This window comes from Tupaia chinensis, unplaced genomic scaffold (assembly GCF_000334495.1).
Source record: "Tupaia chinensis unplaced genomic scaffold, TupChi_1.0 Scaffold000010_1, whole genome shotgun sequence".
In the NCBI taxonomy this organism is placed as follows: domain Eukaryota; kingdom Metazoa; phylum Chordata; class Mammalia; order Scandentia; family Tupaiidae; genus Tupaia; species Tupaia belangeri.
This window is the reverse complement of record NW_006159440.1, coordinates 2,068,599-2,094,829: the sequence shown is the minus strand read 5'-3', so window position 1 is coordinate 2,094,829 and position 26,231 is coordinate 2,068,599. Positions and strand designations below refer to the sequence as shown.

At 37.6% G+C, this 26,231-nt stretch overlaps 1 protein-coding gene across 1 annotated transcript in view; it reads left to right on the top strand.

The window, feature by feature from the left end:
* Positions 1 to 26,231, top strand: part of CNTNAP2 (contactin associated protein 2) — a 1,579,711-nt gene that overhangs the window by 344,138 nt on the left and 1,209,342 nt on the right. The window contains exons 5-8 of the mRNA XM_006139900.2: positions 1,874 to 2,077; positions 8,559 to 8,743; positions 14,637 to 14,780; positions 18,702 to 18,966. Coding sequence (XP_006139962.1) covers positions 1,874 to 2,077; positions 8,559 to 8,743; positions 14,637 to 14,780; positions 18,702 to 18,966 — 798 coding nt within the window. The remainder of the gene's footprint in view (positions 1 to 1,873; positions 2,078 to 8,558; positions 8,744 to 14,636; positions 14,781 to 18,701; positions 18,967 to 26,231) is intronic.

Below are 26,231 nucleotides of genomic sequence, written 5' to 3'. Positions count from 1 at the left end.
TCCGACTGGCCTGCCATGGGCCAGTAGGGTGGATGAGGCCCAGACGGCTGTGCACCTCTGCGGCTGCCACCACGGGGATTTACATGGCGGTATGCTCTACTTACAAGGCAAACCCAAGTATTCCCTGTGGTGATTGAAGTAAACATGTGCCAGAGAACTAGGACACGAAATGAGAAAATAGTTCTCTGACAGGCTGTAAACTTGCTATTATTTTTCTCCAATGTTTCCCTGTGGAGTTCTTTAGCCAGACCTTGTCCAAAACCAAGAGTCTGCCTTTGTCCAGGCTTGTAATTCTAAAGTAACTAGAGCTCTCCAGCTAGCCTATGTTTCTGTGATTTAAAAGTTAAAGCTAATGGAAAGGGATTTTTTTTTTTTCATAACCTTATAATAGTGGCAACTAAGCTTCCATTTGTACTTAGTACTTGATCCAAATTCTTCCTTATTTATTTATTTATTTTTTTTAAAAAAGGAGACTTTTTGGGACCAGCAGTTAGCGTAATGGCTGTGTCACTGGACTCCCATGTAGTTGACTGCAGTTCGAGTCCCGGACCCTGTGGCTTAAACTCACACTGGGCACGTATGCGTGCGTGCCTAAGATCCTGAGAGGAGAATGGAGGAGAAGGGATTGTGGCATGGCCATCCCCCCTCCCCGGGGGGGAGGTGATTTCTCGCTTTCTGTCTCTCTGTCTCTCTCTGTCTGTCTGGCGAGCGCATGCACCCTATACCAAAAACCTCTCAAAAAAAAAAAAAAAGAGACTTTTGCTATAGGCCAGATGTGTTTACTAGAGAGACAGAGAGACAGAGAGACAGAAATCACTCCCCAAGGCAGATGCCCATGCCACAATCCCTTCTCCTCCATTCTCCTCCTGGGATCTTGGGCACGCACACACAGGTGATCAGCGTGAGTTTCAAGCCTCTGGGTCTACTACATGGGACTCCAGCAACGTAACCATTACACCTTCAGCTGGTCCCCGATCCAAATTCATCTTTAAACCACTCCTTGAATTAGAAACCCATTGACCAATAGTGCATGAAATATCATCTCATTTTCATGGCTGTTGTGAGGACATAGCAGTTATAAAATAATCCTCAAAATCTATTTCTGTGACAACAAAATTTTCTGTATTCCTAAAAAGATTATATATACATATTTTAATGTAAACTTTTAATTTTGAATTAGAACCACTGGAGTCATGGTATAGGGTAGATATTTGTTCTTTTTACTTATTTATGTGTAAATGAGTATCTGCATTTACAATGATCCAAAACATTGGCACCCAGGTCTCCACACCAAGTGCAAGAAACTAAAATGTAATTTGAGATGGATATGAGAGTGAGAACAGATGTTAAGGAGCTTCCTAAAGTTAATTGGTCACATATTCTGAATACTACAACAGAGTTTACCAAAAATGGGGAGGAACATAAAACCATTGGAAAAATGAACATGTTATCTAACACTGCACCCAAGTTCCGTCATTCTTATGTCAAAAAGTGCACATTTTTGAGTAAAATGTACATTTAATATCTGGCAGAATTATCCCATTAATGGAGAAAACATTAAAATCTCATAATCTCTTAGAGATTAAAATTTTACTTCTTTCAACTAAATTCCAGGTTCATGAATTATAATTTTAAGCATATATCACACAGTGATTGAGTTTATATTATCACTGTAATAATGGAAGTCAAACTTTTATATGATCATTTATCAATATTCTCCACAAAATCACCTTCAGAACGCATAACAAATCAAAATATGGAAGAGGTCAGGACTAGAGATTTCTCTGGAGAGAAATTCTCATTTATTCTGAGTAGATGCCCATTGGGATGGTAACAATGACTGAATTGAAGTGTTATTCTTTTTCACTTTTAGGGGCAGATGTTATCAACTTCGATGGCCACGTCGTGTTGCCATACAGATTTAGAAACAAGAAGATGAAAACACTGAAAGATGTGATTGCCTTGAAGTTTAAGACCTCTGAGAGCGAAGGGGTAATCTTGCATGGAGAAGGGCAGCAAGGGGATTACATTACTCTGGAACTGAAGAGAGCCAAGCTGGTGCTCAGCTTAAACCTGGGTATGTCCTGACGCTGGGCACTATTTTTTTTTTCCATTTACTAATATTCCCATTAGAAAAAGTTAATGTTGCTAAATCTTGTCAATGTTAATTGTAGTAGGAATTCACTTTATGGCATCAAATCATCCTTAATCTGTCATGGTTGGTATATACTGGTATTCCTATTCATTGAAGAACTGTTCACCATATACCTGTACTTACATGGTACCATTGCAAGCTTCAGAGTAACAAGTAAACAAATATATAACTCCTTAAGCTCATAAAATGTGGGACCAGGTGCAGCAGTTAGACAACACAAGGACACTTCAAAAAGTTTATGGAACAAGTAGAATTAAGTGCAAGTTTATTCTGATGGAAAAAAAATGTTTAAATCTATGTATAATTTTTTCATAATACACATTTTCTGTGAACTTCTTGAAGCCCCTCCCAAAGAAATGGTGTCAATGCTAATAAGAATTTTGAAATAGGTTAAGTAGGTTAATTTGAAAGCAATTTCAGAAGCAAGGGGTTCAGATTTGAATACAGAATGGGGAAGGGTTTCGAGGATAAAATATTCCAGCTGAGAACTGAGTTACTTGACAAGAGACTAGCCACAAAAATATCAAGACGAGGATTTTATAGGAAGGAATTATTTAAAAGAAAGAGCTGGCATACTCAAGGAATAGGAATGAGACTGGTATGAATAAATGTGAGTTATTAGGATAGGAGATGAAATCCAAGAGTTAGGAATTGCCAAATTATGTGGGATCCTGAAGGTCATGGTGAAGGAATTTATGCTACTTTAAGAACAGGAAGCTATTGGAAGGCTTTAAACTATAAGGCAATGCAATCTTATTTTTTTACAAGTTCACTGAGACTTTAAGAAAAATTGTTTATATAAGCATGAGTCAAAGCAAGACTTTGCATACCCCAGGTGAAAGACAGCACTGACTTTCACGAGGTGGTTATCAGTGGAGATGCAGAGAATGTGTTTATGGAGGAAATTGTTGCACTGGCAAAGCCTGCATGACTTGTGGTGGATTGAACACAGTGTAAGAAAAAATACTACAGAGAAAAATACTTCCTTACAATTGGAATTCAGTTCAAGTGGACGTTAGTGTCACTTTCAAATATGTGGAAAACTTTAGGAGGAACTCTATTTGAACACAGTGCATTTGAGTTGCCTATTAGACATCTACATAGAACTTTCTATTATGGAGTTGCATGTATAAGACTGAGAGCAGAAGGTGCTGAAATGGAGACTAAGAGGTGAACAGTGAGTGGGAGAAGATGGAGAATATATAGTATCACAGAGACCATGGGGGAAAATGAGGTGGTTGACTGTGTCAAATACATCTAAAATGCCACACCAGATGAAGGCAGAGAAGTGGCTATTGACTTTAACATATGAAGGTTATAGTTGACTTACTTTCAGTGGAAGAGAAAGCATGGAAGCTTTATATACTTCTTTTATGGGTTAAGAAAGGATGAGTGATGTAGGATGAAATACTTTGAAACTAGTTAACTAGAAATGAAGGAAGCAGAGAAATAAAAAGTTGACTGGAGGAAGAGGTGGACTCAAAGGAGTTACTGTTTTGTGTTGGGATTTTATTGTTGTTTTTCAAATGCACAATATTGATAATACATGTTTGTATGTTCATAATGAAGTTAGGGTTTCTGTAAAGCTAAAGAGCACCTCACAAAATGGATAGTGGCATTCAAAATTACAATTTATGCAAAGTAACAGTCTCTTTTCTTGCCTAGCTAAAAATTCTAGGATCTCTATGAGGATTATTTAAAGGGTATCATGCATTAAGTTATTCATTCTGTGACAATAATGTCAGACTTCTATAAAAACTGTATACACTAAAATGTATAATCTAAAATCCATGTGCCAAGTGAATACCAATAGAAAGCTACAAAACTGAAGATTAGAATACTAAAAAAACACCCTAGCTGTTTAACTTCTTTATCAATGACCAATTTTACTGGTCCAAACATTCCTGCAAATGGCTTGTACTACTTATATTAATTTGTATTACTTTAAAAATCCATATTGAGGCTGGCTGGTGGCATGGTGGTTAAGGGCACTAGACTCCCACATGGCCAATCATGGTTCGAGTCTCAGAGCTGGTAGCTTGCTTTCTCACTTTCCCTCTCTCTGATCAAATTTAAAATAAATAAATAAAGTTAAATAAAATAATTCTTTTAAAAAATTTTAACAGTTTTTTTAGAATTACTTAATTTTTAAAATTTATTCATTTCTTATTTTAATTTGACCAGAGAAAGACAGACACACAGAGAGAAGGAAAGTGAGAAAACAAGCCACCAGTTCTGGGACTCGAACTGTGGTGGGCCATGTGGGAATATCCAGCACCTTAACTACCATGCCACTTGCCAGCACCAAATAAAATAATACTGTAAAAATAATTTCTTAATTAAAATAATCAGTATTATACTGAAAAATGTAAATTTAATGAGTTTTACCTTAAAGATACTCCATTTATTATAAAACTTTTCACACTTTAAATCTGATTTGATAGAAATGATAGTTTTTATAAGAAAAAAAGGAGGAAAATCACAAAAAATTGCACAAATAATTATGCAAAATTATTAATTTTATATTAAAACAATCATAATATTAAAACAGATAAGAACACCTTAGAAAATACAAATGTCAAATATGGAGGTTTAATGTCATTCACAGACAAAAAAATCGTATTACTTCACAATAATTCCAAGCCAATAAGAGGAAATATGGGCAACATGTGTAAAGGAAAAGTGGTAAAACACATAGACATTCTACAAATACCAGATATTCTACTACACTAGCTAGGAAAGAAGTGCACCACATAATAAGTTATCAATTATTGTCAAATAAGTAAATACATTTAAAAATTATTAAAAAATGTTAAAGAACTGGTTCCAGTTGATGGCACAGTGGTGAAGGCACTGGACTTCCACATGACCGATAATGTATGGAATCCTGGACCCAGCAGCTTGAATGCCAGGCACATGTCCTCGTGTGCCCAAGATCCCAGGAGGAGAATGGCCAAGAAGGGATTGGCCATCTCCTTGGGGGATGATTTCTCACTTTTTCTCTCTGTCTCTCTCTCTGGCAAGCACATGTTGCCTATGGTAAAAATCTAAAAGAAAAGGAAAAGAAATTGGAGAACCATTTGCAAATGTACATATCACAATGTAATGTTCACTATTGAAGAAAATAAATATGTCTATATATTATACACTGTACAGACTTCGAAAATGCTGTAATATGCTAAGATGTACAGTGATAACATGTAGAAGAAAAACCACAATATAAAATTAAAATAATGATATCAGCATTGGTATGTGACAAAAAATACTTTGTATATTCTGCAAATCAAAACATATTTTCAAGGAAACCAATTTAACAATGTGTCTTCAGATATTCAAAATCACCTATATATTTCATTTCAGGAGCCATAAGGAAAAAATGAGAAATGATCACAAAGAAACTAAGTCAAAAGTTGTTCTCTGCAATATTAATTACCATGTTAAAATTTTTTTTTAAATTTTAAAATTGTTGGTAAGCAATTAAAATATTTGTGCTAACTTTTAATTATATGAAGGAATACAATAAAACTTTTAGTAAAAATTGAAGGATATAAAATATATTAATAGTTTATATTAAGTATATTTAAGTATATGTACATAAATATAATATTTATATAATGAAATATTTATTATGTATATAATGAAGTATATTTCAGAGGTTTTTGCCTTAGGGAGTGTGTGTTCACTGGAGAGAGAAAGACAGAGACAGAGACAGTGAGAGAGAAAGTGAGAAATCGCCCCGCAGGGGGATGGCCACACTGAAATCCTTTCTCCTCCATTCTCCCAGAATCTTGGGCATGCACACACATGCACCTGGCATGAGTTTCAAGTCAGTGGGTCTGTGACTCACTGTGGTCAGTCATGTGGGAGTCCAGCTACATAACCGCTACGCCATCTGCTGACCCAACCAAACTGTTTTTAATAAAGAAAATACCTTTAGTCTTCACATTGTACTTGTTAATTATAGTTATTATAACATTGTTATTCGTAATAGTAAACGTGTATTCATTATGCTACCTGGCGGGAAGGTAGCCTTAACTTAGTTTTAAAATAGGACCCAATAGAAGAAAAGGAGGGGTAGAGGAAAAGGACCCAATACAAAAATCTCAGTACTTCTGTAAAAGATGCATGTACACCCTATGTCCACGTGCTTTACACACTCTAACAGATCAGTTCAGTTATATCTAAAGGTGTATATTTTTAAAACTTTTCTTCTTCCTTTTTAATTCTTCAGTGAAACATGTAAACTAAATTTATTCATTTATTTTTTTAGAGAGAGAGATTTTTGCTAAAGGGCATGTGCACTCAGCAGAGAGACAGAGAGAGACAGAAAGCGAGGGGGATGGCCATACTGCAATCCCTTCTCCTCTTGGGATTTTGGCCACATGCTCGTACATGTGCTCAGTGTGAGTTTAAGCGGCAGGTCTGGAACTCAAACCGTAGTGGACCATGCGGGAGTCCAGCAATGTAACCACTATACCACCTGAGGGGCCCTAGAGTAAACTCTTAAAAAGTAACAGTATAACATTATAGTGCTAAAACAAGTCAGGGGCTCTATGCCCTCACCAAAAAGTGGGATGTAGTTTACCAGAGTTTCATTGACTGAGTAGAATTTATGTCAGACATAGAAATACATCCATTAAAGTATCTTCTGTCACTCTCGAGTGCTAGTATACAAATATGAGATATGTCTGCCTGCTGCTCAGTCTTCTAATGTAAATATTTAAAGTAATAAAACTCAGTGTAGCCTTTCCACTTAGATTTTTTTCTACTTTTCTTCCTCTAGTTCCCTTCTCTTGCTCCCTCTGTCTCTCTCCTTGATTCCCCTCTCCTTCACACACACACACAATCACCATTATACATCAGCATTTTATTTTATCACCATGCATTAAAAAAACACTTGGAAGAACCATAGACTATGTCAGATAGGGGGATTATTAGCATACTAAATGTCAGATAAGAAAAAGAAAGAATTTAACACGATCCTCAGTTGTGTATCCTCTTACTTCCATTATTCTACTGATTCTGAAACTATATTATAGCTTTTTAGAATTTAATCTTGCCTGACTATAAAAGGCAACATAGGATTAGACAAAATTAAAAAATAAAAAATATATGTATGCATCACCATCGATGAACTTAGTATTTTAAACTTTAACAACCATTTGTTCCTTTATTTATTAAATTTTATTTTTCTTGGCTCAAGGAATTTGTTTTCTTTTCTTCTTATGATTAAGAAGTGCACATGTACAAGTTAAAGAGAAAGAGAAACAAAGACCTTCCACAAGGTCTCATCGTGCTATGACCCACTTTTCCCAGCCCTCCAGCTCCTTAGGATCCTGGGTGTGTGCAATCATGCCACAGCAGGGATCTGAACCCGGGTTACCACATGGCTTCCAACACTGCAGGCCACTAGCATTGCCACTACACCATAGCAGCTATGTGGCTGATTGTTCTTACTTAGCTTTGTTGCTATGGAGATCTTATTTCAAAGCTAAATTAACACTCCATATATATTTCTGAATATTTAAGTTTTAATTTAAAGTATAACGTGAATAAATAAATTCTGTATGCCAATAAATACTTCATAGCACTTACTTTGCAATCATGGCTTTTAGAGATGATGAAAACAGAAAATTGCCATGGTGTTTGTCTTGATCAATGTTAACAATCACGACAGATTAACAGGCGGCAGTCAAGGAGTATTCTATAAGCCAGACCCTCAGCCCTTGGTTTTCCCAGGATCTTACCCCAAGCTAATAATTAGGTAGAGTCAATGACAGGATCCACAACTCCAACTTTAAAGCCCATGTGGCACTGACTTTACTGGGAACCTGCTGAAATTTAGCAAAATTCCTGACACACACACTCACTGGGCAAAAAAAGGGAGGAGGAAGAGAGGAAGGAGAACTCCACCCCCCCTTTTCTTTAGTGAGTGAACTGTTTGCCATCTTTAATAGTGTGTTTGTACTCTGAACATAGACCTGTTTTTAAGTAAGTTTCATACTGGTTTCCCCAGGTTAACTTCTAAGGATAGAGGTTTGTTTGTTTGAAGAGGTTTTTGCCTTAGGGCTTGCAGGAAAGAAGGAAAGACAGTGACAGGGGAAGTGAGAAATCATTCTTCAGGGGGATGGCCAGGTCGCACTCCCTTCTCCTCCATTCTCCTCTCAGGATCTTGGGCACGCACGCACAAGCATCTGGTGTGATTTTTCAAGCCACCCTGTCTGGGACTCGAACTGGAGTCGGTCATGTGGGAGTCTGTGATATAACCACTATTCCATCTGCTGGCTTAGAGTAGAGCTTTGATGGCCTGTCTTCCTCTAGACATAAAGGAAAGATCTTTGCTACATACACAGAATTGGCAGTGTCATCATTGCCTTGTCTCTTTCTCACTCCTGTTACTCAGGAAGCAACCAGCTTGGCCCCATATATGGCCACACATCTGTGACAACAGGAAGCTTGCTGGACGACCACCACTGGCACTCAGTGGTCATCGAGCGCCAGGGACGCAGCATTAACCTCACTCTGGACAGGAGCATGCAGCACTTCCGCACCAATGGCGAGTTTGACTACCTGGACCTGGACTATGAGGTACAGCCATGGCTTAGTATTTCCAGAGCACTCCGGAGCCATTAGGTCCAGACAACTTCAGAATGAATGTCCTAACAATGTAGTAGCAGTATGGAAACACACACACACACACACACATAAAATAAAAGCAGAAAATATACTTAATTTTATTTAATTTGTAGTTGACAATAATTATTTACTAATATTCTTAGGGCACCTGAACTGTGCACTTTGTCAGATGAGGGAGTCAGATTCAGAATGGCCGTTCTTGTTTTGTTTGTTTGTTTTACATTTTCCTTTTGAGATACTCCCTGTTTATCAGAACAGTGACCAAAAACCCAGCTTCACAAAGACAACATCGTCGTAAACGTCGTAGTGTGACCTAATGTGGTAAGGGTTGACTACATTAAATTAGTTTTTCACACAGTGTCCAAAAGATAGCCGGTATTGCTGTGCTTCCTTTAACATTCTAAAATATACTGTGATATCCTGCAAGCTTGCTGTGTTGCCCTAATGTTCCTTGTTACTCAGTTTTGAAATTGCAGACTTTTACATACATACGTATCTGTGATACATCTATATTTTTAAGAATGAGCAATAAGCTTACCAGAAAATAACACGTGAAAAAGTATAAAGTCACTGCTATGTTTTTTAATTTTCTTTATATATTTAAATAATTTCTAAATCTTGTGCTATAAGAATATACGACATATGCTCCTAAATGGTAATTTGGAATAGAATATGCTACATTAATCCTGATGGCTTATTAATTAGTTTAAAGTTATTGGGAAGTAATTGCTGCCTCCCCCAAATGAATCTCTTAAAAGCGAAATGATCTTTGAAAGGGACAGAATGAAAACTTCCCAGTCATTTCTGTCTTCTCTGAATTAGTAAGAGTCTTGGCCCACGTAACTTCTCTCCAAAGCATGAACGAACTTCAAGATGAATTATTCATCCTCCATTAATAAACTTTGAAGTACTGTAGAAGAGGTGAGAAATCCCGGAACATTAGCAATGGGCACACATAATTCCAGTTTTTAAAAAACAGAATTAAAAACTTGGGGTCATAGACCCTATTGAGTCTTTGATGAAATCTATAAATATTCATGCCCACACAACACTTTCCACACAGGCCCAGAGGACTCTTTGAAGACCATCTACGTACAATACCATGTTTGAGAACCTGGTCCCTGCCAGATACACATTTGTTAGAAAGGAAGAAATTTAAATTTATAAGAAAGAATTAGGATAAACTTAACTCACTTCCCTTGGTTGAGCTCCTTCCTGATTACCCTTCTCTTAGATACTGCAGTTATCCATGGGCGCTGCAACCAAAGCAGTTGCACCTACTCTGACATTCCTACATTTTTATCTTAGTATAAAGGAACTCCCTTTGCTTATTTTTTTAAATTACTTTCTTAATGTCGGTGCATGTATCTATTTGCTGCATCTATACACTAACTAGATTCATACCTCATCGACTGCATGAAAATTAGCTTCCAAACTAAAATAAGAGAAATTGTGTAACATTCATACTGAAGTACTTGGAGTTCAGCCTACAGGATCAGAAACCTAATATTCTTATTTCACAAAACTGAAGGTGCTGCCTCCTGCCCTCTGAATATTACAGGACTTCAGTTCTTCCAGCCTGCTCCAAGGCCAAGGGCATTGAGTTGTAAGGGCAGGGCTGTGCTTGTCAATGTTTAACGACCAGCTCTCTCTGAAGAGGAAGGAGAGGATGCCCTGATTTGTAGCATTTGTCGATTTTCTTGTTGTAAATTCCCCACACTGGTTGATTTCATGCAAACAGCAGGGCAGCAGTGGGCAGAGTGGAAAGAGGTGTCTGAGAGCACACTGTGACACAGTATTTCCGTCACACAGACACAATAAATGTAAACGACCTCAAGAGCACACAGAATAGTAAAATAGAGAGATGAGTTCTGAGTAGTTATTAATTTTGAATTTAATGTAATCTGTTTCATTTAAACCCTATATAATTTAATCTTTAATAATGGCTCTGTTTAACAATCAGCTCCCAGGAGCCCAATACGAGCAGGACCCATTGCAGTGCTGCTAGGGGTAGATTAAATCTGTTTATTGCCATTCCCAGGGATGTACATCACGAAAGAAGCAATAGCATACAAGTTAGAAGTTTGCTTCTCTCACATAACTCAGTGCAGGCATTTTTTTTGTGAGGTAGCCAGAGTTTACCTCATTCCCACCTCCCCGCAACCTGGGCACACTATAAAGTCTGCCAATTATCTTTGCAGTCAAACCGCTACCTATGGTGGGTGAGATGGATGATGACAAGAGACTTGCTGCAGCTCATTTTTCTTCCTCCAAACCAATGAGACCAAAGAGCAGGCAGTAAAGGGGCATTTGGCCTGGATTTTCTCTGTTCTTTAGTCAGACTCCAGTTGACATCCGCGTCAGATGTCTCACTGTTGTCTGGTACAGAACAGCTCTGTTGGGAATGAGGAGAATGACTTCCCTTGCCCCTTGCAGAACCACAAACTGGCTGGGATTTCAGAGAAAATCCATCACATGGGCTCAGACAGGCGAGGAAGCTTGGGCTAGAATCCTTCCTGTTTCTTACTGGTTGTGTGATGATAGACAAATCATATTCCATGTATGAATGAATATAATAACATATTTCCATAAAGTGAATATAGTAGCGTATTTCTCAGGGTTTTGTAAGGAAGCAATAACATATATATGCATGTATCAATATATATATTTTATACACACACACATATAATTGAAGATTAATTAGCCTGTGTCTAATTGCATATTTATTCTCTTTCTTTCAAAAGGAGTCAAGAGGAAGGTTGCACTAGGTTTAGGTGGCAGCTCCAGGGTGACCAAGGCCACAGACAGCCCCTTTTATCTTGCTGCTGCTCTGTCCCCACTCCAAATCACTCCAAGATGGATGCTAACATTCCACTATGTATTCCAGCTAGCAGGAAAAGAGAGTAAAAAAAAATGTTCTCTCTCCTTCGTGACAGATCTTGGAGTCACATATATTCCTTTCACTTAATTATGAGGACAAATCTAGCTCCCAAGAAAAATTTGATAACTTCTGTACAGGTTGACTATCCCTTATCTGAAATTCTTGGAACTAGAAGTGTTTCAGACATTTTTTCCAGATTGTTCTCATTTACATAATGAGATATCTTGAGAATGAGACCCAGGTTAAACATGAAGTTAATTTATGTTTCATATATACCTTACAGATATAGCCTGAAGGTAAACTTATATGATTTTTTTCATATAGCAGTATTTTTTTTTAAATTTGCCAGAGGGTGTGTATGCTCCCTGGAGAGAGAAACAGAGAAAATGGGAAAGTGAGAAAGCATCTCCTGTGGGAAACGTTCACACTGCAATCCCTTTTCCTCCATCTCCTCCTTTCAGAATTTTGGGCATGCAGACATGCCTGGCTTCTTTTTCAAGACACTGGGTCCAGAACTCAAATTGCATGGTTGGCCACATAGGAAGCAGCCGGCTTACCGCCATGCCACGGACTGCAGTGTTTTGACTATAACCCATGAGTGGAATTTTCCATTCATCCTGTCCTGTTGTTGCTTAAAAGGTTTCAGATTTTGGAGCATTTTCACTTTGGGATTTTTGCACTAGGAATGTTTAACCTATACGTTGACTAAGGAACAACATAACATGCCCAGCTGAAAGCATTATTTTTTCTTTTTCCCCAAAGAAGGGGGAGAAAGCAGATTTAGAGGTATCTAGTCACCTGTGTCACGTTTGGCAAACACTTGGTAGCTAACAACATTGTTAATGCAGTTATCTCTTTAGAGGCAGTTATTGGATGGCGATATAATTAATAGGTCTAGTGTATGAGCCATGCGGACATCTGAACATTAGTCTAACAACTGCAATAGTGTTTTCAACCAGTACACTTAAAATACCAGAAAATATTCTGTGGTCCAACCACTTCATTTTCTCAATGAGAATACTTAAGTGTAAAGAATAAGTGACCTTAGGATAGTGTGTGATTAGTTACGTTAGAAATTGGTACCAGAACCCACTTAAATGTTAGGAATCTATCACCTTGAGTCTGCGGTGCTTCACTAGCGCGTGTCTGATAAGGTGGGGTATGTGCTCTGGGTCGTTGACAACAGAGGAACATAAGGAGTATTTGAAGCACTGTCCTGAAGGAGAAGAAAAAGCCCAGTTCAAAGGAGTCATGCACACAGAGAAGAACTAAAACAGTCACTTAAAACTAGTATTAAGTGATCGTTTTCAAAAGGTGGTTGATGCATGTTATTGAACATAAAATTGATTACTATCATTGGAGGAAATAATTTATTCAAGGAGTTATAAACGAGAAATGTGGTATTTCATTTTGCTATCAATGCTGATTACCTTTGGTGTCAGACACACTCATATGGTATCTCATACTTTCAGTTTATTGCAACTTAAAAATATTTTCCCAGTAATTATACTATTTTAGATTGTTCTCATTTTCTTTTTTTACACTTTTCTAATTCTTTCTTAGCGTGGGTTGTCGGGAAAGTCATGACACATTTTTGCATAGAAAAATACACCCTGACTTTCCTGACCACCTAATATAGATATTTTGTCAAGTTTTCTCTTTCCTTCCTGCGTATGAACTCTATGGCAAATGATATATATGTTCAGCTGACCATTACTAATAATAGTTGATATTAAGTCAGGGCCTTGTTCGTTTGTTGTTTTGTTATTGCCTCATAAACTGTCATTAATTCGTGTGAGTTTGTGGGGTTTTTTTCCTGAAACTAATTAAGGATTTAAAATGCCAGTACACTAAATAATAGAATATAATTTGCTTGCTGGGTAAAGTCTCTTTAAAATCTAAATGTTGTATAGCAATTGAGTGTATGAATAATGACAATAATAAAGAAAAAAGAATACAATTTGTTCATGAGTCTCCTAGAATACTAAGATTTTTGCCTCATATTTAAAATACTAAGTCTCAATTTTTCAAAATGCATTACCTATTACTTCATTTTTAAAAGTATATGGTAAAAAAGATAATAGTAGTATTAAATAATAATTTAAAAGATACAGCATCTGGATTTTATATTTTATATTATAGCTATCATTAGTCATTAGCTTTACTGACTACTAACTTACCATTAATAGTAAATGTCATTTTTGACCAAAAAGATAGCATGTGTGATTTTGTAGTATGACAGTTTAATGCTACAGTACTGAGCTTGACCGAAGACACATGGACACATACCTGTCTATAGGCAATGTTAGCCAGAAAAACACAGTGAGGAGCAGTACCCCTATTCCTTAGGATTGGGGAGGCTAAGATATCTCTAATATCTGTAGCCGCTAACATCCTAAGTAGTCTCTAATCAATAAAATAATAATACTTTTGAACCCTCTTCTGTATTCAACATAAGACATTTTGGGCTCTAATGGTCATTAGACTACAAAACTACTTAGGGTAAATACAATATTCCCTGCTTTAGGCTACAGTATTATCAACTTATTAGATTAGTGCTAGTTATCTCTTGATAACCGGAGGCATTTATTGATACTACGTCTTTGAATAATATTTATGAAAAATATATTCTTACTATTACTTGATAAAAGAAGTTCACTGAATAAAATCCTTTAAAACACTCTCAGGGAAATTTATGAAATGCCTTCAGGGTAAAAAATATTCAAAGGATTATTCTATCGTTTTATTTTTTTGTTCATATTATAATAGTTACCAGCATTAACCATTTTATTATGCTCTTCCATAACAACTTAAATTTCTTGTGAATCAGATTTTGGAGGTAGAATACCATAACATTTGTATGTTTTAATTGTGATGAAAATACTTGACCTTGGCTGTATTCCTGGTTCTGTTTAGTTTGTGTTATGACCAGGTAGAAGTTTACATTTTTTTTTTTTCTCCAAGATCACCTTTGGAGGTATTCCCTTCTCTGGAAAGCCAAGTTCCAGCAGCAGGAAGAACTTCAAAGGCTGCATGGAGAGTATTAACTACAATGGCATCAACATTACAGATCTGGCCAGAAGGAAGAAATTAGAGCCCTCAAATGTGGTAAGAATTTGGAGCCCCACAATATTGGTCTATTAAAAAAAAAAGAAAGAAAGAAACTTTTTTTTTTTTTTATGGATTTGAACAACAAAATCATCGCATCTCTCATCATATTTACATTGGACTGGACAAAGTAAAACAAATTTGAGAGTTACTTAATATGCTCTAAGTATTGATCATGGTTTTAAGTTAAACTAGCCTGAAGTAAGTGGCAAATTTATTCAGATGAGACGTGGAATGTGGGACGCAGTGTCTCGGTTCCGCGGCAGGAGAATGCACTTCAGCGCATGCTTGCCCAGCTGTTGTGTGATCCTTACATGGGCAGCATCAGGTTTCCAAACGTCTAAATACAGATGCTCCATGCTTCTAGCTTATGATTTAATAATGTTTTTAAACCAATAACTTTATTATATTCACTCTCGTGCTTCCAAAAATGATTGTTCAGGTATATGAGTAAGTATCCTTTCATCGAAGTGTGAATCATGCAGGGAGAAGCAGCAGTTAGTGTAATGGCTATGTCGCTGGACTCCCACGTAGTCAACCACAGTTTGCATCCCGGACCCGGTGGCTTAAAACTCACGCAGGGTGCATGTGCGTGCATGTCCAAGATCCCTAGAGGAGAATGGAGGAGAAGGGATGGCGGTGTGACCATCCCCCCTGGGGGGTGATTTCTCGCTTTCTGTCTCTATGTCTCTCTCTGTCTGTCTGGCGAGCGCACGCGCCCTATAGTGAAAACCTCTCAAAAAAAAAAAAATGCGAACCATGCTAAATTGCAATTAAATAAAGTTTGATTACCATTGGATAGGGAAATATCTGTGCCTTTGTTTTGTTTTCAGTTTTTGTATGAGTTGGTTCTAGGTTTAACTAGATTTTAGGGAGGAGGGCAAAAGTCAAAGGTTGCCCTGACACCTGCCTCCCTGGAACATGGCTTAGGATTCTTGAGAGATATTAAGGTAATCATGTCAGATAGGGATTCAGTATGGTTCTGCAAAACCAAAAGATACTTTGACCCAGAAATATTAAGAAGAGCATGGGATTCCAGGGACCCATACATTCGAGAGGCACTAGAAATCAAGCATATCTGGTGTTTACACTATTCTCTGAAGATCTCCTGTAATCTTATTGCCCCAAATTTAAGCCTGGAGTTTTCATGAAATAATTGAACAAATAAAAAATCCCAGATGTATAAAGTTCAGGTTGCATGTAAGAAACTTTAAAACCATAATTTAATGCAAAATAATTCCATAATAAATAATTTCCTAGAAAATGATAATTTATACTAATAATAAAAAATTGAGTATCAATGAGACATTTGCATAGTATAAAGAACTATAAAGAAAAATAGCAATAGGTCCATTACAGATAACAAGCACTAAATTAGGTATGCCACAAGCATTCTGATAATCTGGGCAACGCTGCAGGAAAAATACAAATATTTTGTATAATAGATAAGAGAAAGGGGTTTTCTTTAAAAATTGTCTGTAAGGTACATGAGCTCACCAGAACTCACCAGAGAGAGTCAGAGAGAGATAGGGAAAGTGAGAAAGCACCCAATGGGGGAATAAGTGAGAAGCACCCCCCAGGGGAATAGACACTCTGCAATCCCTTCTCCATTCTCCTCGGGATTTGGGGTACATATGCACACACACCCAGTGTGTTTTTTCAAGCCACCAGGTCACAACTCAAACCTCATAGTTGACCATGTGGGATCCAATGCCTTAACCACCATGCCACCAACTGGCCCTTATTTCTTATTTTTATATGGATTAAAATAAAAAGGTACACAATCTAAATCAATAGATTACAATTTCCATTGTTTATACCTTTAAGAAAATGTAAAATATTGTTTCTGCCCAAGCTAACCATTGGTGCTGAGATGTATCCATTTGGTACCTAAAATATTAAGAATTGCATGATGGAGACTCATTTCAAAACCAACTTCAATTTAACTGCAAAATGCTTGGGGATTATAAATGTGGTTTTAAACTTGAATGGCAAAAATATTTAATGGGGCATAAATATTCTAAAGGTTATTTTGTTTTAACAAGTAATTGCATAGGCAGACATAGAATAAACTTTGAGTCCAAATATGCATACATACTGAAAATTTTAGGAAGGATAGAGACAAGTAGGATATTTTGCAAGGAGGCCTACAAAGGCAAATATTTATATAAGAAATTTGCTTTCCAAGATGTCAGGGGCTGATATTACAATGAAATTCACTCAGCACCATCCTACATCGACTCCACAGTCAGCAGCATTGCTCAGGGAGGATCTTTAATTTTGTGGGGAGGCAATCCCCACAACGCAGGTATGTGGTCAGTTATGACATTCCAGTTATTATGCATACTCAGTTCCTTCCATCAGCAAAAGCAGGCATTGGAAATAATCATCCGTGAAAGTACAGAGCAAATTTAATTTCGGTATTATTTCGGAGAGACAGTTTGCCTTAGATTCACTGGTTAATGTGCTGAAATAGAGGTAGGTCTCTGTTTAAAAAAGTAAATATGTATATTTATAAACACACATATATGAAAAATCAATGAAAGCATCTTGGGCATTGAAATGTAACTATATCTGAATGGTAAATCAGATTTTGTTTCTTTATACCCAAAAGGAGGAGTGTGAGGAGAGATGTAAATGAATTACTTCAAATTTTGTTTGCATTTTCTCTATTTATACTACCAGTTGCACAAACATTGTATTATGATATAAGCACACTTCATGGGGCTTTCAATGGGTTTGGGGTTAGATAACAAAGTAATATGAAATAATTCCAATTATGCTGATTCTAAATAGTTCATGTTAATTTACTTATATTAGATATGCAGATACAACCCAAAGATATTTCCCCAACAATAGCATTTTAATAAATAGCAAACTGGGAACCAGCAGTTAGTGTAATGGCTATGTCGCTGGACTCCCACGTAGTCGACTGTAGTTCGAGTCCCAGACCCGGTGGCTTAAAACTCACGCCAGGTACGTGTGCGTGCGTGCCCAAGATCCCAAGAGGAGAATGGAGGAGAAGGGATTGTGGCATGACCATCCCCCCTGGGGGGTGATTTCTCGCTTTCTGTCTCTATGTCTCTCTCTGTCTGTCTGGCAAGTGCATGCACCCTATAGCGAAAATATTTCCAAAAAAAAAGAAAAATAAATAGCAAACTGGGCCTGCCCAATGGTCCAGTGGTTTAGAGAGCCAGATCCCTCATGGTGTGAATCCTGCCCTGGTAGCTAGGAAAACATGCCAGGCATGTGTGCACGCATCCCAAATTCTAACAGCTACATAAATGGAGGAAAAGGGGTTGTGGCATGACTATTCTCACTGGAGGGTGCTTTGTCCCTTTCCCTCTCTGTCCCTCTTTCTTGGTGAGCACACACACCCTCTAGCAAGTTAAATAATCAATCAATCAATAAATAAATAAATAGCAAACACACATGCAATCAAAAACAAAGAAAAACATAGTTCTCACTGAGATCAGAGTAAATAGCATATTAATGAACACTGACAATGGCCACTCAGAAGGAGTCAAGGGCATCTCTTCCCCATCCTGCATCTGTCAGCAGCAGCCTTGCAGTCTTCAGAAAGGCCAGTGGTTCACACTCAAGCCCCAAGCATAGTACACACTCCCCATCTCACAGTCAGCCTGTTACATCAGGCTGTCCGGCTGTCCATCCCATGGAGAATGGTGCTTGCTATGTCTACAGCTAGAGGGCCACCTGGTGTACAGTGTTGGGTCTTACAGTCCAAGCAGGTTTGCAGTTGTTACCCAGCCACCGAGTCCACACCATGTTGCCAAGTATGAGAGCTTGGCACAGGCTCCTGCTGTGCTTTGAAATCCATGGAACCGTAGCTTTTTCAACAGGCTTACGTAGATGTGTATTCTATTCTGCATTTGTCTCAAAGAACATCCTTCTTTTTTATAGGGGAATTTGAGTTTCTCCTGTGTGGAACCCTACACTGTGCCTGTCTTTTTCAATGCCACAAGTTACCTGGAGGTACCTGGACGGCTTAACCAGGACCTGTTTTCAGTCAGTTTCCAGTTCAGGACTTGGAATCCCAATGGGCTTCTGCTCTTCAGTCAGTTTGCAGAGAATTTGGGCAACGTGGAGATTGACCTCGCTGAGAGCAAAGTGGGCGTTCACATCAATGTCACGCAGACCAAGATGAGCCAGATCGACATATCCTCAGGTCAGTGAAATCCAGTGGCAGATGTGCTTTTCATAGCTGAAGGTTTGCTTCATTTTGTTGGGGGTGACATGCTCATGATTATATTTTAATTCACTTGAGATACTTGGTTGTCCTGACTGTTGATAAAATAAGAGAAACCTGGAAAATCACAAGGGGGTGAGACACAGTCAGGGAGGAAAGCTGGCTGAGACTGTGTTACAGCATCAAGATCACCTATTCTTCACACATGCCAGTTCATATTTAGCGTAAAAATGGCTATTTCTCTAAGTAAATATTTTATGATTAAAAACAAAGAATGTTTAGTTTAATAATGAATCAGTACCTGGTATCGTTTGACTTCATAGATACTCAAGTATTTTTTACTCTTATAGAGATGATTCTATCGATTGTAATTATAACTTTAACAGAATACTCAATTTCCTGAATCAAAACTTTAAAATTATCTTTTATAATTTAAAAAAAAGATATTCATTGAAATTATTGTCAGAAAAAAAGGGTTAATGTAAAAGGAATGACAAGATATGTGTATCAACTGAGGGAATACTTGGTTGGTTAAAAATAGGGTGATTAATAAAACTTGGCACTATAGTGATATAAGCTGAGGCTTAGGTATCGATCTTCCTACTTGAAAAAAATTACAATCTTGGAATTGCTTTGAATATTATGGTACAAATAAAACTGATACTCCTAGGTAAGACGTGACACATAAAACTTTTGGCACAATGTGGAACTGATAAAGTGTACATTTTTACCAAATTTCTCTAGATGTTCCTTGTAGTAGGAACACTATGTTTATTTTTGTGAATACCTACTTAGACACAGGAGATAGAGAAACAGCTAGCAATTACTGAGCACTTAGTCCACATGTCCTAAACACAGAGTAGAAGCCGTGACAGAGGACTCAAAGGCGTCATTTCTCAGTGCACCATTCTCTCACGATATCCTGTGTATACACCTGGATATGGAGACACAGTTTCCAACAGGTTATTTTATTTGTGATCATGTCACGAATCTTCTAGGCTATAAGCTCCTTGGGCAGGGGCTGTGCCTGTTCTTCTGCTCTCTCTAGCTTGTAGAAATATGCCTGTAACATGAGGAGTGCCCTGGGTTTAATACTCTGGCTTTTTGAAATATTTTTTGGTAATGAACTACCTTCTGTTAAAGCATGTATCATGTCTTATAGAATAACCATTGTGTTTCTGTATGGTTTGGTTATATGAGCTTTTACTGAAAAGATTCAGGTAAGATGTAAAAATCATTATGTCACATGTGTGTCTGAATTATCCAAATCAGAAGCTACTATGAAATACTGTTACCAAGCAAGTGGATTCATTGCCCAGTGGGCATAGCAGCCAATTACTATGTGTGACACAGATCTTGAAGCAAGGACGGATTTTACTGTGTAACTGGCTAGCAAGGGGTCAGGAGCAAGCCTTAGATCTGTCTCCTCTGATTGTAAGAGGGTAGGGGTCTTATACAGCAGGAGGAGAAGGGAGAGGTATAGGGTAATGTTTGCTAGCCTCGCGTGGGTTGGTGAGAGGCTGAGAGACTATCAGTGTTACAGTGTGGTGAGGTTGCTTGGTGGTCTAGGATTGGTTAGTGAGGGATCTCTTGTTTCTGATAGCTATCGCAGAAACAGGTCCCATTCTTTTGCTTCCATTGCAAATAGCATTTTCCTTCCTGTGACAAATGGGGCTAACTTTGGGTCCCACAGCCCTCTCGAGGGCATGCATTTGTAGGTAAGCTCACGCACCAGCTGCTGGTACTAGTTTTTTCCTCTTAGGCCAGTTCTAGTTGGTTTTAATACCTTTTTTTAAAATGTAATATTCACACTCTCTGTTTTTGCTTTGTTAGTTTTGCCTTTTCCTTGAATGTTCAGTCAGAATGATTGGTCAACCATGTTTTACCTGTATTTCCCAGTGTAAGTTCACCTGGGGTGATGTAGAATAAACAGAAAATACCTGGAGAGGCAAAATAACAGATAAAACAAATGCACATACAGATGTTTCCCACAGTTGAAAAACTCCCCACTAGATGCTTTTTAAAACAATGATTCTTTTCTGATCACTAAACATGTAAATATATTACAATGAAGTCTTCCCTGATGCCATTTTCAGAGCAAACTCAATTTGCTGATGGGTTTCCATGTAACATGAACCATTGTGTTTGAAATAATAAGATCTTAAACATAGCCATCAGTAAATATTTATTAACCTAATTTGGTCTAATTTAGGATTTCAAGTCCCTATCATCTAATTTAAGTTGTGTTTATTAAAAAGATGAAAGAAAGAAAGAATAAATGAATCCAACATGTGACCACTAACTCAATAGATTTGGATCAAGATGATAAAAATGGACTTCAGAAATTTTTGTCAATTTAGCTAAGACCCTGTGCAAAATATAGAAAACTAATATTAAAAAACTAATATCAACTCTCAACTTTGCTATATTCACATTTATTATATAGTTCAGTGAAAAATGCCTTAGTTGGGACCAGCAGATGGTGTAGCAGTTATGTCACTGGACTCCCACATGGCCACCCTGGGTTTGGGTCTCAGACCCCATGTCTTGAAAATCATTCAGGTCACGTGCTTGTGTGCCCAGGATTCTGGGAGGAGAATGGAGGAGAAGGGATTGTGATATGGTCATCCTCCCTAGGGGGTGATTTCTCACTTTCCCTCTCACAGTGTCTCTCACTAGCAGGCACACATACCCTAAGGCCAAAAACCTCTTTAAAAAAAAAAAAGAAAGAAAGAAAGAAAAGAAATGAAAGAAAAATGCTTTTTTCTTTCACTGAGAAGTTTTTGCTATAGGGCACGTACACTCCCCAGAAAGACAGAGAGAGATAGAGAGACAGAACGCGAGAAATCATCCCACCAGGGAGGATGGTCACACCACTCTCCATTCTCTTCTTAGGATCCTAGGCACACACGCACACGCGCCCAGCGTGAGTTTAAGCCACCAGGTCCAGGACTCGAACTGTGGTCAACTACATGAGAGTCCAGCGACATAGCCATTATGCTAACTGCTGGTCCCGCCTTAGTATTTTAAATATTTCCTTTTTTTGTACACATAGTGGAAACTAAAGATGCATTATGTATCATTGTTTATATTTGAGAAAGATTACTAGGTGAACAAGTTCACATCCATTAAAAAAGTTGTATCTTGCACTCATTCATTTATCCTAGAAATGCTTATGGAATCCATATAAGACAATTACATCTGGACTTTAATGTATTTTAACTTAGAGTAAGTATCAACAATGGGAAAATTGTTATCCAGGACACTAATGTTTGCTTTGACAAAGAAAAATATATTGTTACGATATCTGCTCTACTTTTCTGACTTGAGCATCAAAGAATATCTGTCCATTTTATGGATACTTTCTGATATCTGCTCTACTTTTCTGACTTGAGCATCTAAGAATTTCAGTCCATTTTATGGATACTTTCTTATTTTTTAAAAAAAAGAATTATTTGTTTAATTTTAGTTATCATTATTATTTTTAAATTTGCTACAGAATATTCTCTAATATCTGCTCTACTTTTCTGACTTGAGCATCTAAGAATTTCAGTCCATTTTATGGATACTTTCTTATTTTTTTAAAAAAAGAATTATTTGTTTAATTTTAGTTATCATTATTATTTTTAAATTTGCTATAGAATATTCTCTCTCACCAGAGAGAGAGAGAAAGAAAGAGGGGGAAAGTGAGAAAGCAAGCCGCCAGGTCCAGGACTTGAACTGCATCCAGTGCCTTAATCACCACTCCACTTGCTGGCCCTGATACTTCCTTCTTGAAATAGTTTGGTTGTAAAATTTTTGAAAATATGAAAACTCAAGCAAAGCAAAATTCCCATTACTATCATTTCAGTTTATGTAGAGTGCATTGAGAGATGGCTGTGGAGATGCTCATATCGTAGGGAAATACCTGTAACTCGGTTTCACTTTTGGTTGATAAATTATGTGCACCAGGATGAAGGTAACCCAAACACTTCTAAAACCTTTTGTCTCATGTTGGACATCATGATTCTTTGAGGATTAACTCAAAAAAGATCTTATTAGAGAATATTCAATGTATTGGTGACTTTCGCATATCTCCCCTCTGAGTCGTGATTGCTTCTCGAGGGCCACAGCAGTCATTGTCAGTGAATGCAGCTTGCAAAGTTCGGCCATATTCTGAGTAGACTGGAATTTGCAAGATGGGTTATCTTTTTGTGAAAATATTTTCTATTTTCTTAGTTTCTTAGTTTCTATTTCCTTAAATATTTCCCAAGTTGCAACATGCGACAAACCTTAAAAAAAAAAACCTCAACTGTATTTCTTTCTGTAGAACAGTAGTTACTGACTTATAAATACATATTTATGCATTACCTTTAACTAGAAATAAGTGGTGAAAGGAAAAAGAGTGTCAAAAAGGACCTAGTAGATACCTGTTCACTGTGAAGCTTACATTTTCTTTTAACTTTTGAAATGTAGGACCCTGGGGAGATTGGACATAGGCCAGTGCTATTCAAATGATCTTGATCCAAACACAGTAAATAAGTACTTTATGTCACGTTCAGTACCTACTGGTACAAAGCTTACGAAATAGAATTTTACCTTGTTATTTTAGATATACTAGAGGAGACCATCAGATGGTGTATAGGTTATGTTACTGGACTCCCACATGGCTGCCCGTGATTCGAGTTCCAGACATGATGGCTTGAAAATCACCCAGGGGCCCACGTGCATGAGTGCCCAAGATCCAGGGAGGAGAAGGAGGAGAAGGGATTGCTGCATGGCCATGCCCCCTGGGGGGGGTGACGTCTCACTTCCCTATCACTCTGTGTATGTGTGTGTGTGTCTCTCTCTGATTCCCACTCATGTCCTAACACAAAAACTTCTGGAAAAAAAAAAAAGGATACATTAGGGTATTGGGTTTTCAGGAAAGTCATGACACATTTTTACATAGAAAAATATAGAAAAATATGTCATGACTTTCCTGATGACCTAATAATAATATATATATTTTTTATTTTTAGAAACTTGCCATGACCTATCATGATGATTTCCTGTCTTAAAACAGTTTGAAAAAATTGACCTAGGTAGGGATTTGTCTTGTCTAATGAGTTAGAACTTCTTTTTTAAGTTTATTCATTTATTTCCTTCATGAAAAAGAGAAGATAAGAGAGAAACAGACAGGCAGGCGTCCTCCACAGGGTCCGCACCCACTGATACACTTCAAGCCCTACAGTTACCAAGGATCACCTGGTGTGTTGAGGTACACGCAAGATCTGGACTTCCCACGTGGCCTATAACATCACCCATGCTGCATGCAGCCCTGCGGCAGGATCATAAAGTGTTAGAATTATTTTTAAGAGAAATTTTTGCTATCGGGCACATATACTCACCAGAGGGACAGAAAGAGAAGTCAGCCCCTGAGAGATGGCCATGCTGCAATCTCTTCTCCTCCATTCTCCCCTCAAGATTTTGGGCATGCATACACATGCATCTGGTGTGAGTTTTAAGCTACTGGGTCCAGGACTTGAACCATGGCCAACCATGTGGGAGTCCAGCAATGTAACCATTATATCTGCTGATCCCAGTGTTAGAATTTTTTAAAGTACTAGTTTATTGTAGATATTTATTCCTTACTCCATCTTTAAAAAACCTGAATGTACTTTTAGGAACACTTTTGTAACAGTAAGGAAAAAAAATGTAATAATTTGTATTACTATCTGCTGTGTAGCCAAAAGCAAACAAACACAAAACCTACCTACCACTTGAAATAGTTTTTGCTGTGCATCCTTCAATTTTATGCTACTAAACACAAACAAATATTTACAACAGTTGTGGTCTGTCCATAGCAATAAGGTCACAAATGGGATTCAGCATTTATGTCCCTAAAAGACAATGATTTCTGAGTGACCTCTCCCACCAATTGAGAAATAAATAAATTTCTGTCTATATATAAACAAGGATTTTCAGAAAAGTAATTCGAAGTATGTCCTTCTACTAAACTGACTGTTTGGATAGGCTCAGTGGTTTGAGCCTCCTTGTTCTGCTTGCATAGGTGTAGGGACTATTCAGCCCCCACACTGCCTCAGAGAGCTGCACTCTGCAAAGATCATCTTTGCATTTCTGTCTCCGAAGGAAATCTTCTACAGCCTTGTATTATTTACTTACGTTTCCTAGTGGAAATTCCTGTTAAACCTTTTGAGTTCTGTACCAAGTTCTACTTCTGTGCATCAAGAGAGGGAGTGGACTAGTACTTTTCTGCTGGGGAACATGGCAAGTTCCTGGATCAGCCTGTGCAGGCACATCTGGGACCACTCGTGGCACAGTCTGTCCTAAGCCTAGGATCTCTCTTCCCTTGCATGTTACTATTTCTTTAAAGGAATTAGTTTATGTCAATTTCCAAAGTTCAGTGATAACTTGCATTAGGAGACACCATCTTTATCAAATAAGAAGTAAAGGTCTAGGGCTAACAGGTGGCGTGGTGGTTGAGGTGCTGGACTCCCTCACGGCTGACTGCATATCGAGTCCCAGACCTGGCAGCTTACTTTCTCACTTTTCCCTCCTTCTCTCTCTTTCTCTCTCTGGCTAGCACATGTGCCTTGTAGCAAACTTAAAAACAATAACAGTTATGGGAACCAGCAGTTAGCGTAATGGCTATGTTGCTTGATTCTCACGTAGTCGACCGCGGTTCACGTCCCGGACCCAGTGGCTTAGAATTCATACCGGGCACGTGTGCGTGCGTCCCCAAGATCCTGAGAGGAGAATGGAGAAGGGATTGTGGCATGACCATCCCCCTGGGGGGTGATTTCTCGCTTTCTGTCTCTATGTCTCTCTCTGTCTGTCTGGCGAGCGCACGCGCCCTATAGCGAAAACCTCTCAAAAAATAAAAAATAATAACAATGATAAATAAAACAAAATAAATAATTTTATAAAGTCTCATTTACAATACAATTTTTAGTTTGTTTGTTGAGAAATTATTCCAGCTCTATGATTCAAATGGCTATTATTTTAAAAATAGATTTACATAACTCAAAAATTAAATGTTTATCTAAAGATTATCTCATGTACTTCAAGGAATTTTACAATATTTTACAGCACAGTAATTGGAGAATTATTTAGTAATACATAATATATTCCTTAATTCAAGTTTAAACCATAATAGTGAGAAGCCTTGAAAATGTTGTTCCTATTTGAGCTATTAAATTTGAGTCATTTTGATTCTAGAAAATAAAGAATATGGAACTATTCATCACAATATATATACCATA